Below are 17,406 nucleotides of genomic sequence, written 5' to 3' on the forward strand. Positions count from 1 at the left end.
GGTGAATGAGTTGACAATGTGATAACTCACTATATATTACAATTCACACCTACTACTGATGAGTATTCATTTATGCAAAGAATGACTAGAATTTGATTTAAGCATCACAGGAACAGTGTCTATCAGAAGGGATGCCTAGGCCCAGTGGTATATCAGAATGCTCTGCCTAAGCCTAGATCTAGGCCTACGTACAGTAGGATCAAGGATCAATCCTACAGCAGGACAATCCTCCGGAATGTGTCACGAAAGTGAAAGCCAATGAAAGTATCGAATCAGTTCTTGCGGACCAATGAAATACCACTGATTTCTGCGTCTGAGGGCAATGTCAAGGCATGATTGATATTACATTACCCCAATCATAAACCAACAGTTCCATAGCTTCACCAATAAAAACGCATAGCGACCAGGAAGTAGGTTGTCCGCAAGAGCTAAGGTAGGTAGAGGCGCAAGCGTTCTGTCTCGACCGGGCAGCGAAGTAGAGGACGTTGGAGTCACTGAAGAGAGGATCCAGACATTTTATTTGGTATAAAACCAGCCATCCCGCAATATATTCAACATGTTTTCCCGCGCAGTTAGACCTACAATCTGCATTGCTCGGAGCCTGTCCACCACATCACAGGTAAATATGTTAGGCAATCATAAATCAGCTTTGGCTATCTAGCATTGTAGCATATTAGCTAGCTAGCTAGCTGTCAGCTTACCTGAACTCACCAGCCAGTTAGCAAACTCGTCTCAAGACACGTTTGTGTGAGTTGCATTGCATTGTCACTGGCATTAGTATTTCTGTTAATTAGCTCTGGAGATTACTGTATTTATTTGTTACATGTACAACAGTAGTGACAGCTCTTCTCTCCACGAGAATGTGGCGAGCTAGATTTATACAGTACCGATATCAAATGGCCATCTAAATTCAATTCAAAGGTCAACCACGTGTTACAGTATTTACTAAAGTTCGCATTTGATGTTAAACTGCTTGCTCTTCTACTTCTACTTGGGCAAGGGCAAGGCCCACGCTTAACAGTGGTGTGGCTGTGGTAATTGTACTTTGATTGACATGCGTCTTGTCAGTAATCATAGAGAAGCACTCAAGCGTCCCATTCCAATGGATAAATCTGGATTATAGCCCTGTGCTGGCTAGTTGAGCTCCCAACTCCTTCTTAGTCCGGTCAGCAACACCCTTGACAAAACATAGGCCAATTACGTCTTCGTTGTATCCTCGACATACCTCCATTTCAAAGATGTTCCTGAAGGTTGGTTGGCAAGGGTACAATGACACAATAACGGGGCTTTCAATGTAGAACCAGGGGGAACCCCCTTAGGTAGAGTCAAAGCTGTTTGAGAGATTGTGCGTGAATTTGGGTATTATAGGCTTACATTCTTTCTACAGTTTAATTAATCTTGAATTGCCCAATCAGGAAATCCCTTCTCAGCAATTAGGGGCAGTTAGTTAAAACAAATCTCTGTGGCCAACCATAGTCATGAGGTTGGATCCAAAAATATTTTGTCCTGACCTTTGCCCTTTCTGCAGTAGGAGGGGTTATAGCCTTCAGAAGTCAACCTCCGGTGAAGGTTTTATCTCTTCACTAGGCTATTTGATAAATATTTAGGTTTGCAGTCCCTAATATTGAATGTTTTACTTTTAGTATGTGTTATCTGTTGTGCCTGGGCACTTTATCTGTCTCACCGTGGGAGAGTGAGGAACGTCCTCTCGATTCCTTTGTATGTCTTGACATGTGAAGAATTGACAATAAAGCCACTTTGACTTTGACTTTGACTAAGCCTTGTTCAAAAATGAACTGTGGACTATAAAATGAACTATAAACTTTGATCTTATCTGTCCATCCATTAATGAGTGTCATATCGCTGTTCATGGACGCATTCATTTTCAAACTTGCAGGGAATGTAGCCTATCGGTTTAGCATCAGACCTATGCAGTTTATTTATCAGAAATAGCTCTTGTAATGAATTGTTTAAGTCAGTGAAAATGTCTCTCCTCTCCCCTCAGAACAATGCCAAGGTTGCAGTGCTGGGTGCGTCTGGCGGCATCGGCCAGCCCCTCTCACTGCTCCTGAAGAACAGTCCTCTGGTGGGCCAGCTCTCTCTGTTCGATATCGCACACACCCCCGGAGTGGCTGCTGACCTCAGCCACATCGAGACCAGGGCTCAGGTCACTGGTAAGACACAGTACCACAATCTGAGTAGGGTGTTAGATATATGTGGTGACATGGAACCATACTGACCCAGCACCTTGAGATGTGTTAAAGAATCAAGTGAAGTTGTGAATGAGTGTATCAGGATGGGTGTTTCATGTTTAAAAAAAATTGATGAAAATTTGATTATTTAATGACCTTGATTCCTTCTCCAGGTTACATGGGTCCCGACCAGTTGGATGCTGCGCTGAAAGGTTGTGATGTCGTTGTCATCCCCGCTGGTGTCCCAAGGAAACCTGGTGAGCTCACGCAAATTCACAGTGCATTTGCAACTCAGGAACCCCAATTTTCCATTCCAAAGTGAAATGCAATATTCGAGAAAACTATTGCAAATAGCAGGGCATTGGTTTCTATTTGGATCAGTATTGATATTTGCAGGTTTAAGGACTCCTCATGAGCTATATATTAAGTTTAGACATAATACATTTATTTCTGCCTACTCCAGGAATGACCCGTGATGATCTGTTCAACACCAACGCCACCATTGTGGCCACCCTGTCCGACGCCTGCGCCCGCAACTGCCCCGAGGCCATGATCTGCATCATCGCCAACCCTGTGAGTCCACCTCTCTCCCCTGACTCCTCGCTCCACCTCTCTCCCCTGACTCCTCGCTCCTCCTCACTTTGCTTTTTAAGAGGCTCAGCCGTCTAGTCAGAGTTCCTGTTGGAGAATGGCCAAAGCCACGCTTGAACTGCTTTTCAGGAAGCGCTGTTAGATTTTAATCTGAAAGGGAGGTGTGTGTTTTCTTAATGAATCAAACTGTGTTTCCCTGTTTGTAGGTCAACTCCACGATTCCCATCACATCAGAGGTCATGAAGAAGTATGGTGTCTACAACCCCAACAAAGTGTTTGGAGTCACAACATTGGACATTGTCAGAGCCAATGCTTTCGTTGCAGACCTGAAAGTAAGCCATTGTTTTCTGTGGACTGAAGACCTCACATTACTTCTGTATACTGATAACTCTTGTTGCCAAGTCACAGTGATGTTCACACCCTGAAAGGCGTGTCATTATGAAAGGCTCAAAGCTTGCGTTTATATCCCAGCCACGATTGTACAAGAGTAGATGCAGTCACGCCTCCCAGATAGGTGAAACATGTCCCATTGATCCTGAAATGTGTACTTTTACATAATGCTCTCAAATGTATACATGACGTTTGGGCATGCTTATCATTTCACGTGCAGCTGCATCATAGCTATCGAAACGGGAGGTCTGTGCTTACTTCCTAAGAAGCTGTCATACCGCATTTAAATACATCTGTTTGACCCCGTCACTCCGACCTTGCTCTACTATGCCAGTGATTCCCAGAGAGCAGCACATGCTAGCTCTAGCACTGTTCAACAGAAGGACCTTGTGTGGGAGGGAGAGGGGAATCTTGTAGGAATTTACTCAATTTTGGGAATGAGTCTACTATTGACTAATGAGAACAACTCCACTGAATTAGGTAAAATTCATCTTTAAAGTTTTATAATGGGATTATAATTAATTGAATTTCACATGGTACATATTCGGTTACAAAGCACGTTCCAAATTGCATTAAAAGCTCAGTATCCCAAAATAGCGTTGAGAAATCGCGCACTGAGTAACCATGACCAAACTTGGATCATTTCATTGTGTAGATTGGAACAAACTGCACAGGCCTTTCACCTTTTTGTTTACATGAACAGCTTGTTCTAAGCAGCCATATGCATCTACTGTACCACCTTACCATTGTCGCTAAGCACACTACTGAAGCCTGTTCGGCAAGACAAGATGGCTGACCTTTGGGTGTTATATTACAGGGCCTTGACCCAGCACGCGTCAACGTACCAGTGATTGGAGGTCATGCGGGAAAGACCATCATTCCTCTCATCTCACAGGTAAGACCAAGAGCCTCTTTACAGCTATCAGATATCCAAGCTCACTTTCCACAAGATCATCTTGAGGGCCATCATTTTTAACATTACATGGTTTAATTACATACTGTATGTGTTCAGTCTGATATAGCCGCCTCCTGTTTTAGTGACCAAGATGTTTCTGGCTCCCTCTAGTGTTTTTAACATGTAAAGGTGTGGGTGGGGATCAGTGTGTTAGGGCTTTGCTAAGAGGCCTTGACCAAGGTATTTGTTGTTGGCCTGTAGCTAAAAGGAATCTCTTACTCATGGCCATATGCAATTCTGTTAAAAAGGCTATCAGTGTGGGGGTATTTATTTTATTTTATTTTTTATAAAGGTATGCAAATTGCGTTCCATGTGGATAACCACATCTCACCCACGTCTCTCTAGTGCACACCCAAAGTGGAGTTCCCAGCCGACCAGCTGGCTGCACTCACTGCCAGGATCCAGGACGCTGGCACTGAGGTGGTGAAGGCCAAGGCTGGAGCAGGTAAGCAATGTGAACCGTACGGCTGACTGATCTCGCATGCAAACTGTCCATTCAAGAACATATGGGTGGTGTCAGAGCCGTGACGATGAAGATGACTGGTTACTGTGTTTCCAGGCTCTGCTACTCTCTCCATGGCCTACGCTGGGGCCAGGTTCACCTTCTCTGTCCTGGACGCCTTGAACGGAAAGGAGGGCGTGGTAGAGTGCGCGTATGTGAGGTCGGAAGAGACCGAATGCAAATACTTCTCTACACCTCTGCTCCTCGGCGTAAGTCCTTCTCCAACTCAACAGGCTTTGTTAATGAAACTTTACTCTTTTTTTTGCATATACACATGGTTGTTCTTTTTGCACTGAATCAACAGGGCTTATTTGACGAAAGCAGAAAATACTAACATTTGGGGATAACCACATCTTGCTTATTCTAGTGCTGTTATATTGTACTCAATTCATACTATGCTCCCTGTCAAAGGAAAACAGGCTCCTGTATAAAATAGTCGTTGCCATTTGAGCACATAAATGTAAAACTTACCCTTTAAGGTGGTAACAATAAGTATGTTTGTCTTTTCAGAAAAATGGAATTGAGAAGAACCTTGGGCTTGGCAAGCTGACGTCCTTTGAGGAGAACCTGGTGGCTGAAGCCATTGGCGAGCTCAAGGGCTCCATCAAGAAGGGAGAGGAGTTTGTGGCAAACATGAAAAAGTGAACAGGGTTTTAGTCAGCCTCAGTATCTGTGATTATTTATATTGTCCAGTCACTTAAATGGCACTAGGGCCTCTCAGAATCCATTCTCCATCATGTCTGATGATACAATAGATGTTTGCTACTGATCAGAATTGTTAACAACCTCATCAATAAACAGTTGACTTGACCATTGTGCACTGGATCCATGTACATTTGAGAGCTAGTGATGGAGAATCTTGACAGACGCTATATTTTTTGATGGCACTTATTCCTGCTTTGGTTTTGTTGATCTTATGTCGGCATGCATATGGCTCCTGTGGGTATACAGCACCTGCCATGTCAAAGTAGGCTGTTCCATGTTACTACACATGGAATCCTATATTGTGTAAAGTAGTATTTGTTCTTGGCACACCTATATTAAATATTCTCATGACTTCTTTCAAATATACAAATAAATCAACCCAACCCATTGACATTTTTCTTTTACTATTGGAGGAGGGAGAGGGCTGGGGAGGAGTTGACAAGGATTTCTTCAGAAAATACCTACTTTTATTACATTCAATCTAGCATATTATTTTTGACAGGCCATAGCAAATAGATTATGAGTAATAATACAGAAAAACCTGGAAGCTGGTTTCTGTGCTATGGAGAAATGGTGGCAATGAAATGGTTAAATGGAATGTTTGGAATGAGTTTGCTACCTTGTAACCAAGGAGAGTAGCTACCACAGAAGCGCTTCAAAACAAACCCGCTAGTAATAAACCTCAATCAGTCCAGAGACTGCGGACACATTTCAGGTGACTTTTGACGGTGACTTGGGAGTAAGATTCGCAAATGTAATTTCCTGTTTATATGTCATTTTCTATGTCATTCGGCAAATTTTTTTTTTTTCTTCTGTTTCACTGTATGTAAATCACTGTGGATCACTAGAGCAAGTTAGCTGGCTAATGTGTATTGTCATTGTCATGCTGCAGTGCCACCACAAAGCGAGGAACGTGAGCAAGGCAAAACTTTTACTCATTTGAGCGATTTTGAACTACTCGAGCTACATCATTAATGATTTCAATATCAACTCCAATGTTGCAATGCTCCCAACTTAGATCTGGGGCTGGATCATTTATGGACGCTTAGCACAGCGCTCTTGAATTTGAGACAAATGTAATATTGTTGACTTTACCATCTCTGTGTAGCTTGTTGACATCCTAAAAGCACAATGTCCGCCGGCATGCAGCATACCACCAATCAAAGTATTAAGTCCTTCAAGTCTAGTGAAGAGTACCTGTATGCCATGAAAGAGGATTTGGCGGAATGGCTGAGAGATCTGTACGACATTGACATTGATGTGAACAACATCTTGGAGACTCTGGAGACGGGCGCCGTCCTGTGTTCCCACGCCAATAATGTCACCCGAGTGGCAGGAGAGTTCATTCAGAAGTACGGGATGGTGCGGCAGGTCCAGTTGCCCACAACAGGTGTCACCTTTGTAAATTCGGCCCAACCAGCCACTTTCCTGGCCCGGGACAACATCGCAAATTTTATAAATTGGTGTCGAAAGCAGATGGACGTTAAAGGTAGGCCTATGTGTCACATAATGTATGTCTTTGCTGATAACATGACTTCAGAGGCCATTCCAACAATATGCCTATCTTATAGAGGAGTTAGTAATAGATTCTGAGACATTGACTTTTATCATGACAGGTCAGGTTCACATCACTGCCATGGGATGAGAGGGCATGATAACTCACTCATAGTGTTTCTATGCTTTAGAGTAGACTAACTCGCAGCCCAAAATTGCTACGTAATGAACAAAACTGCTTTTATTGTGACTTTCTTAATGCCATGCATTCAGACGATTAGTATCAATCTGACATGATCAATCAATCAGTCTGACATAGATGGGCGGTAAGTAAACAGCTGGCACCACAACTGGGTCTTATGGAATCTTACCACTAGGTGATGCTCTAGTACAAAGAAGTGTGTTTTTTTATAATACAGGTAAGTCTACTCAAATTCCTAGTAGAGCCTTTATTTTCAAGAGAGGAAAAAATTCATCTGCTTGGGCTAACTTAGTTGTGATTCACACACTATATTTAAATAACAGTGGCTCTAACTATTGTTCTGTATAAGAAACATAGTGCTCAGATAACAACACCACTACTAAAACATCAAGCAATGTGCGTTCTCATGTAACAATGAGACCTCCATCCACTCCTCCAGATGTCCTCATGTTTGAAACGGAGGACCTGGTGCTACGTAAAAACGAGAAGAACTTTGTGCTGTGCCTGCTAGAGGTGGCACGGCGGGCCTCTCGTTTTGGCATGGCCGCCCCGGTGCTGATCCAGCTTGAGGAGGAGATCGAGGAGGAGATCCGGGAGGAGCTGGACCTGCCCCTGCAGGAGACCCCGCCACTGCAGAAACCCCAGCGCCGCACCTCCAACACCCAGAACCTGGACGAGATGGTGAGACTCAACCACTGCACACCACTTGGCCCAGTGATCAAATACACAACTGATTAGGTGCTAGGTGGTCAACCATTGTAACCAGTGATCAACTCTACAATGGTCAAATACTAGTGATTAGGCTGACCTACTAGTTCTGGTTTCTTCTGAGCAAAGTAATACTCCTAATTAAGATATAAATAACCTTATTGAATATATCCAATAAATACTGATTGATCATGCCCTCTATTGCAGAGGTTATATGCCATTGGTTTGGACCAGTTGTCAGGTAATTAGTTTAAAAATGACCTGCAGGATACGACTCAGTGTTTCAGTAGATGGATTTCAGTCTAGTTTTCTCAATGTTAATAAAGGTGTTTCGCAAGTTTCGATTCTAGGTCCACTGCTGTTTAGTATTTACATAAATAATGTTGGTTTGTCCTTTTGTAAATTCCATCTTTATGCTGATGATACTGTTGTCTACTCCTGTGCCACTCAGCTCAGCAGGTCATTCTTGACCTTCAGCATGGTTATGATACTATTCAATATAAGTTTATGTTTTTCTCTAGATACTGTAATATTGATTAAAATGATCTGCATATTTGTACCGTGAAAGGAGCCAAAATGGAACAAGTCACTCATTATAAGTACCCGGGCATTTGGATGAATGATAAACTGTCTTTTGAAAACCTGAACTTTAAGAGTTAAAATAGTTTTTTTGTAGGATCTCCCTGCTTAAATAAAGGTTTAATAAAATAAGCAGTTTGGGTAATTGCGGTCAGTTGTAGATTCATTGGAGTGGACACCCAATTCAAATGAGGTGTAAAGTCCTTAAAGACCATTCAAATTGAATTGTAAAATGAACTAGACTGAATAAAGCCATTGACCTCAATAAATGTAGCAAGACCAGCACCCTTTGCAATTGTAACCCACTCCCTGTGTTGTCAAGAGGGATTGATGATTGTTTTTGTTGCTACAGAGTTGTAGGACAAGAGGAGAAAAATTTACTGGCACGAAGGAGTACTTGTCTGCTAGGATGAGTCAGTGATTTGTCTTGGCCAGAGTTCATTCCAGTCACTCACTGATATACAGAGCCCTGTATAAGTAATGGGACAGTGAATCTTTCTTTTTCTTTTGTCTCTACACCCCCAAACGTTTGGATTTTAAATCAAACAATTACTATGAGGTTAAAGTAGAGATTCTAAACTTTTATTTGATGGTATTTGTGTACATATTGGTTTCACCATTCTGAAATACTACACATTTTATGCATAGTCAAGGTATAGTCCTATTTCAGGGTACCCAAAAGTAATGGGACAATTGGCTTGACAGGTGTTTCTGGTAAATCAGGTGTGTTCATTTGTGCAGGCATAAGAGAGCTATCAATGTCTAGCATTGATTCTAGGTTTTGCGTTTGCCTATGGAGTCTGCTATTGATGAGGACCAAAGCGAAGTCAATGAAAGTCAAGGAAGCCTTTATTAAGCTGAAAATTTACATCAGCAATCGCAAACAGTCTGGCAGTAGGCAGACCTTTACAGTGGATGACTGAAGATTGCTCAACACCAAACAACAGATACAGGAACACTCTCCAGGAGGTAGGCGTGAATGTGTCAGAGACTAACATCGGCAGAATACGTCACTATTGACTAATTTGTCTTAATTGATTATGTAACTGCAGACAGCAACAGCAGAATGTATTCATTGGATGGCGCTTCATCATACAGTAACAGTGGAATGTTCTTGACTGGCCAAGTCAATCTTTAGATTTAAATCCAATTTAATATGCATTTAATTTCTTGATAAGATTTTATGCAAAAATACCTAAAAACATACAGCAACTGAAGATGGTTGCAGTACAGGTCTGACAGAGCATCACCAGAGAAGACACCCAGCATCTGGTCGGGTCAGTAGGTCGCAGACTTCAGGTAGTTACTCCATGCAAAGGATTGTCGACCAAATACTAAACATGAGTGCTTTATTTGGACATTTGATCAATCTGGCCCATCACTTTTGGGTAACCTGAAACAGCAGGACTATGCATAAAAAGTGTTGTAATCTCTGAATGGTAAAAACAATATGAACACAAATACCATTAAGTAAAAGCTGAGAATCTCTACTTTAACCTCATAGTAATTGTTTGATTTCAAATCCAAACTTTTGGAGTGTCCCATTACTTACACAGGACACTGTATTTCATAGGTAAGCAAAAGTGTGTCAGGAGAGGTAGAGTAGCTTGTTTTATTCCGATGATCCCACAATAAAGACAATATAAACAACACACACAAGCATACATTGTGTATTTGACATTGAAAGAGGTTGCTAAGAGGTTGAAAGACGTGCTAAATAGGTCCAAATTACGGTTCTTGGATTACATCTGTGTGTGCGTGTGTGTGCGTGTGTGTGTGTGTGTGTGTGTGTGTGTGTGTGTGTGTGTGTGTGTGTTCACAGGTCCAGCATTTTATAAGCTGCTGCACCTGCCCCACCCAGTTTCCAATGGTCAAAGTATCGGAGGGCAAGTACAGAGTAGGAGACTCCAGCACCCTCATTTTTGTGCGGGTATGCCAACACATGCACTTCCCCTCTCCACCCCCCCCCCCTCTTCTCTCTTCTTCTCCCCATCATCAATCCCTCTCTCCATCCAGCTGAGCTCACTCTGTGCCTGTCACTTCTCAACTCTCTGCCAATCTATCACAGTTGTACCCCTACACTGCAGTCCTCCCTGCTAAAAAAAAAAAAATAGATTACTTTCTCTGGGGAAATTGAGTGAGATCTGTTTTGTGCTGGCCTACTGTGGCCAAAAAATTGGGTTGTGATATTAATGCTCTTGAAAGCCTCTCGGAAAACTTGAAATGCGCTTTGTGATGCACAGGTTGTTGATCATTATTGTGTGTAAATTGTGTGTCTGTCTGAGTACTATCTTAACCAAGCAATGTTATCCAAAGTTCCATATGTTGATGTGTGTGTGCGTGTGCGTGTTAGATCCTGCGCAATCACGTAATGGTGAGAGTGGGAGGAGGTTGGGACACCCTGGAGCACTATCTGGACAAGCATGACCCCTGCCGATGTACTTCTATTTGTGAGTTCCACACACACACACACACACACACACACACACACACACACACACACACACACACACACACACACACACACACACACACCTCTTACATGACAGTTCGGAGGTGTTCATCAGTATGCGTGCCTCTATTCCTTTCCTGCTGCTCCATAGATCAGGGTTAGAATTCTATATACATACACGTCTTTTGGTGGCCCAACTACTCTTGGGGGGTGCCCAATGTAGATCATTTTTACATTTTTGGAGGGCCCATATTGAAATTTCAGTTCTTGAAATGGAGATTAATTTTTTGCTCAATACATGCCTATAGAAAAATTAGTAAAAAAAATGTCGAAAAATTAAACATGAAAAGAAAAATGTTAACTCTTATGTGTGGGGGGGGGCTTGGTTTATAATGGGTGGGGGGGCATATGCTTTCTAGATAACTTTCTAATCACACCATACAATCCACCCAGCAATATACAGTAAACAATTAGTTCCCTCAGGGACGTTTTAGAAGGCATCAAAGGGGCCACATCCATATTTGATGCACGTCTTATGTAATTACAAGGCAATGATTGGTTGTAGAATACTTTGAGCTTCTTTAAAATACAATGTTGTGACTCAAACTACGTTCAGTACAGCAATGAATTGCACTGCAGTGCCCTTGCACAGTTTTTGTGCAACTTGTCACTAGATGGCAGAAGACCACCACCATGTTGTGACAAATGAGCTGCTACCTCTCTATTGTGCATTGACAAAGAACATGAACTGAGGAGGAAAATGAACTGAGAAAGAAAATGAGATGCCCCCCACCCCCCGCGCTGCTGAGTCACATTCTGTGTGACCCCCTTCTCCACGCTAGCTGCTCACGCAATACAGGACTACAGTCAATTCGAATTGTGAGCGACTTGTTGCTTAACCGAGTCAGGATAATATGCCATTCAGAGATTGGAGAATGTTAACTCCAGTGATGAAATCGTGTCTGTAATCAGCCAACATTACAAAGACACACCTAATTGGTGTTCATGAGAACTTTCATATGAGATTATTTATTTCCATAAGTGGTTGGGGGGAAATGAAAGTTATGTAAATATGCGTTATTCCTAAAATGACCAAGCCGCTAAGTAGCCTACTGGTTTATATAACAATTAATATTCAAGTGCTTAATGCAGCTCAATCTTGCCAATTGAAGCCCACTTTATTTTCACCTCATTCAGATACCATGGTGTTTAACAGCCTGGGTGACAGGCGATAATGACCTTGTTTTCCCTGCTCACTCTTTTTTTATCCCTCCCTTCCCCTCCCTCTTTCCATCCATCCTCCTCAGCCCATAAACTGGCCCAGCGCCCGGCCACGCCGGTCCACGAGATCAAAGGCAGGCTGGCGCTACAGCCTGACGGCCCGGGCCGAACACAGCCCACCACGTTCCTCCTGAGCCGCCACGCTCAGATCCCCCTCCAGCCCATCCTCTGGACCCCCTCGGCACCCTCCTCCTCCAGGGGTGGAGGACTGAGACCAGCCAGGGCCAGAGCATCACCATCACCATCACCAGACCCAGGATCCAGGATACAAGACCCAGGCCCTAGAGCTTCTTTCTGCCCCAGCCGTGGTCCCAAGTCCTCCATCTCTCCAGGCCCAAGCCCCAGGGACAACATCTGCAACCAAGGCCCAGGTCTAAGGAGATCTGGCTCTCCAAACTACGGTCCCAGACCCTTTCTCTCTCCAGAACCAGGCCGCAGAGCCTCCAGAGAGCTGAACACTCCCTCTCCCAGCAGGTAAGGGGATGACGATGACGACTTTACTGTTGAAATTAAGTTTGAAAAGATTAAACAAAATGATGATCAAGATGAATGACCGTGGTGAAGAAGTGTGGTGATGAAGATGATGGTTAGGATGATGAAAATGCTGAAGGTTATGACGATCTTGAAGTTCATCATGAAAGGAAGTTCACGGGTGACTTTTAGACCAGAGGTATATCAATCAGTGAATGTCAGTGAATGCCACAGTGGCCTTAAACACAGTTTGAACCTAACGAGATCATTAATAACGCAGCTTGGCTCCCTAGGACCTCACTGAGGCTGATAACTACCATTTAACAACATTATTAAGCTACCAGCTCATTGACAATGATGGATGCACCAAGAGTGCAGTATGCTGCTGAAAACCATATTATTTTTGCTTTGCAACTGCAGCAAACCACTGAGACCATGAATAAAGGCTATGTTGTAAAGTTGATTTCCCCATGTGTGTTGGATGCCATTCTGTGTTACAGAATGGCATCCATTGAGAGCTAAATCCTCCTCCGCTTTTTGCAGCTCTCATTGTCAGCGGCACAGATTACATTAGGTCCTTGCGGCTTTGTCTGAGTGCCGTGTACTGTAGGTGATTAAAACTTAAGCAAAGCAAACATTGACTATAGAACCAAGGGCTGGCTGCAGAAAAGATGATAGTCTTCAAACCAATAGTTTTGCTTAAAAAGGAATGTCATTACCTGAGGTAGCTTATAAGTGGTGAATGGGTGAATTAGTCATGTTCATGAATAATGTATGTAAACTTGAATGGGGTGTGTTGATATTTTACTTTATTCAGATGAATGACCTTGTGTAGATATCTAGGGCAATAGTTTTTTGTAGGGAAGAAAAAACAATGCCAAAAATGAATTTTCTTGCAGCAACGCAGTTCCCACATACAGTACTTTCTGTCTGAGCATCAATAAAATGTGTGTTATAGGCTGAAATTACGATTTAGCTTTTTTCACAAATTGTCGGAAAAACATTTGTGTGTGTGTGTGTGTATTTTAAGTTATGTATTTGTGCCTGAACTGCTGCAAGATAGTTTTAAATTATTCAGGTTTTTATTGCAATTCCCAATTGTAATTAACATAGTCTAATGTGTTGGATCATTTCCCTGTTAATGTCTGCCGAAATATGTTCGATAATTAAAATGAATCAACTTTATGCCATGCCATTACAATGTGTTATTAACATTGTGGCCTACTAAAGCACAAACAGTTGCTAGAGGTATAATTATGTGGGGAATGATTCTGGTGATGCATATTTTAGCACTACAACACCAAACAGGTCTCTGTGGACAGCCTGTTATTGCAAAAGATGGGCAAATGAATAAAAGTGCAGATTAATTTGAGCTCCTTAGGGGCATCATTTGGTTTAAAGTATTGATGCGATGATATTTCAGTCTCAGCATTATGCTGCTGATAATATTGTTTAGATCGTAACAACTTTATTTTATTCTAAGCTTTAGAATATAGGCTAGATATAAGCAAAAAACCCTCAAGAATTTTTAAAGTAGGCTAGATTATACTGTAGATTCATACTTATACTGATGGACTGTAGAGGTGTACTGTAGATTTAGTAGATGATGTGTACACTTGCTATGGACTTTTTCATCATAGAATCTGTAAATGCCTGACATAGTTTCCTTTGCAAACCCTTGCATGTAGTGTTAGGATATAAGAGGAGCACATTAACTCTGTCCATGGAAGCTTCTCTGTTATCATCTGCCTCTTCTCCCTGGATCTCCTCTTCCCGCCAGCTGTAGATTAGGTTTTGATGTGGTCACTCTGCTTTCTTGTGATTGCTGGATTGAATAATTCAGTAATGCTTTTCCAGGGTGTGAAATGAAATCTCTATGGTATCTGTGATGAATGTGGCTACGAGGCTAGGAAATATTCTAAACTGAACATTTTATGTCCATGGAATTCCTCACAATACCTTGAAAACCTTTTTGTGGCAATTCTTAGCCATAGCATACAACTCAACAATTGTGGCCATGTATATGCGGTAACACTTTGCATTAAGGTTCCCTGGCCCATACCTCCTGTGTGCTCACGCTGTAATTACTCTGGCTACATACAACATTGTATTAACATGTTACATAATTTCGGTAATTGCATAGTAAATGTACAGTAGCCAATATGTAGTTAAATTAGCATTGTTATTACACAAGTGGAATAAGGTTAGGGTTAGTTACAGTGTCTGTATGACCTGACATGGCAGACAATGCTGCTAGCAGAGTAGAGGCTGCTGCCTTTGGTGTTGCACTAAACAGTTGGTTTATTGTGAGTTTTGTTGATTAGTGTCCTGACATGCAAAAGTGGATTGGTAGATTGCAGAGCAGCTTTGGTCCAGTGTTTGACATATGTACTTATTCATCAGCAAACATGCAGTAACAAATGAATGATTCTAAAGGTGTATACAGTATGTCACTGTGTGAGTGTGATTTGTTTCTGTCGTCCTGTTGCAGACTGAGACCACCGACGCCCACCCGCCAGCACAGCCAGTCTGAGAGTCACCATGACTCATCACTCAACTCCACCACCAGGACCGGTAGAGCGGCCACCCGCTCATCTCCAGGCCGCAGCCTCACCAACAGCCTCCCTCGGGCTGTCCAGCGCCCCTCAACACCACAACCCCAGCCCCAGACCAAGGCCCAGCCCCAGAGGCCTAAAACACCCTTGGTCTTCCATAGGCCCCCTGGCCAGCTCTCCATCCACCCTCAGCCCCAACACCAGCACCAGCCAAAACCAGAGAGCCATCTCACTCAAACCTGGACCAAGTCTCAGTTTGCCTCCAAGCTCAGACAGACCTCCTCATTGAGTGCCAACAGCACAGATAGCCAATACAGTGCTGCCCCCTACAGACAAGAAGGATCCAGTACAGCCAGACCTGCTACACCCATCAGAGGCTATAGTCCTTCCAAATATACCCCTGTCTGCCCTAGACAGCCCACCATCACTGTCCAAGAACCTAAAGTCGGTGGTCATTCTCAAGGGAACCCAGATTTGATAAGGACTTTCTCTCCTGTCAAAAAGAGTAGGGATAACTCCCCTGGGGAAGCCCCTGTTAGAGCCTTCACATCCATGGGTGGAAACTTGAAAGAGGTCCAAAATAAGACATGCACCCCTGACAATACCATGGCCAACCCTTCACACAGCTCTTTAAACGGTGACCACAGGGGAATACAGGGCCTATCGAAACAGAATGCAATTGGATTACCCATCAACCACAAGGCTTCTCACAAAGTTGAAGTTGGAGTGAGTTTCGATGAGCTTGACTTCCAGGACCACCTAGAGCTCCCGGACAAACTCTCCGGGGCCGGAGATGGAGAGATGGATAAGGGCTACATCTTCACCCCTCCCCCCATCAGCCCAGCCCAGGAGGCCAGTCTCTACCAGAGTTTGGAGCATGAAATCCTGGCCAATCTCCAGCAGCTCAGCATGGACTCAGACGACAGCCACAGCAACGTCACAGACGACTGTACAGAGATCAGTCAATACAAACCATCTGAAACTGTCTCTGAGCTTGAACATGGACGATTCAAGATGGATTCAGTCGGTTCCAAATCATCTCCTTTGAACCAGAAACTCTCTTCGAAAGCAGCTGCCACCAATTCCAGTCTGCCCAGCGAGGCCGGCTATGACACTGTCATCACCGAACTCTCCAAAGGGAAGAGGCTGCTGGACAAAGTGTGTGTAGAGAGTTGGGTGAACACACTTTCAGGCAGCTCTAGAAGCAGCAAAATGGCCAAAAACAGAAAAGAGGTGGACTCAGGCTTAAACCTTGAGGTGACCCAACCCTGTGTGACCAACTCCTGGTCCTCACTGGGTTCCAGTGTGGAGTCAAAAGAGCTGCCCGCTGATTCTAAATCTCACCGTCACTCTAGGAATAGAGTTAGCATTAGCCGCCGACGCCCAGAGGCCAACTCAACCGCAGTGAGTCCTAGGGCTGAATCCACAGAACCAGAGAGCCAGAAGAAGCCTAGGGTCAGCTCTTTCAGACAGAGGAGGGCGCTGAAGAAACCAGAGAGGGTGCCCTCTATCTACAAGCTGAAGCTCCGGCCCAGAGTTCTGCCCAGGCATGATTACAGGCCCGGCAAGAAACCTTCGCGGATTCCCACCCCACTCTCCTATAGGGGGAATCCGCCCGTGGAGGACCCTGGAGGGTCCAGTATGGACACACACACACGCAGACAAGCAGGACACTCAAACACCTCACACAGACAGGCAGACAGAGGCAGACAGGGCTCCACAGAGAGGGACCAGAGGATTGAGACCTGCAGGCAGCCTGGCTATGAAGCCACAGTGAGACCCACACAGTGCCAAACCCCCAACCAGGATATTACAGACGACACAGAGTACTGGGTATAACTTCTCACACTTCCACTCCATAATCTCTATAATCTCTCAGAATGTTCAAGGACATAGCATGGTACATATGGTGCATAGAGTCAAAGATGATTTGATTAGAAGGTATGCAAAAAAGGGATTTCAATTTCAGGTCAGTGATAAAGATAAATAGAAAGCAGTTTTGACTAATTCTACTTATATTTGGTGCTCTTTTTTTAACTTGACCTACACTGAATATGCACCTTAATACTGTATCCCCTCTCTGGAAGCAGAATGTTTCAAATTCCCTGGTGATTTTTGTGTGTGACGAAATGTATTTGGTAGGAGGTCAGAATTCCACTTCAATTTTGCCTCTCAGTGGCTCTGGGCTCCTTTCCAAATGCACTTTTTAAATGGTGAACCAAGCTGTGAGCAACACACACACACACACACACACACACACACACACACACACACACACACACACACACACACACAGTGGGCAGCTGGAGAGCAGCCTTCAGACCTTATT

The 17,406-nt window shown here is 43.5% G+C and overlaps 2 protein-coding genes across 2 annotated transcripts; both read left to right on the top strand.

The window, feature by feature from the left end:
• Positions 1-452: 452 nt before the first annotated feature.
• mdh2 (malate dehydrogenase 2, NAD (mitochondrial)) lies at positions 453-5,723 on the top strand. The gene is made up of 9 exons (XM_083665530.1): positions 453-619; positions 2,006-2,174; positions 2,366-2,449; positions 2,656-2,765; positions 2,990-3,115; positions 3,991-4,068; positions 4,474-4,573; positions 4,688-4,839; positions 5,141-5,723. Exons 1-9 carry the CDS (start codon positions 557-559, stop codon positions 5,273-5,275), a joined length of 1,017 nt encoding a protein of 338 aa, XP_083521656.1. The 5' UTR covers positions 453-556; the 3' UTR covers positions 5,276-5,723.
• Positions 5,724-6,466: 743 nt separating this feature from the next.
• Positions 6,467-16,916, top strand: gas2l2 (growth arrest specific 2 like 2; the record flags this gene model as incomplete). Its single annotated transcript, XM_083693766.1, has 6 exons — positions 6,467-6,824; positions 7,471-7,712; positions 10,141-10,248; positions 10,672-10,768; positions 12,078-12,525; positions 15,014-16,916. 6 exons carry the CDS (start codon positions 6,467-6,469, stop codon positions 16,914-16,916), a joined length of 3,156 nt encoding a protein of 1,051 aa, XP_083549892.1.
• Between the last annotated feature and the right edge of the window lie 490 nt (positions 16,917-17,406).

The sequence above is a fragment of the Argentina silus genome (assembly GCF_951799395.1).
Source record: "Argentina silus genome assembly, chromosome: 2".
Classification (NCBI taxonomy): domain Eukaryota; kingdom Metazoa; phylum Chordata; class Actinopteri; order Argentiniformes; family Argentinidae; genus Argentina; species Argentina silus.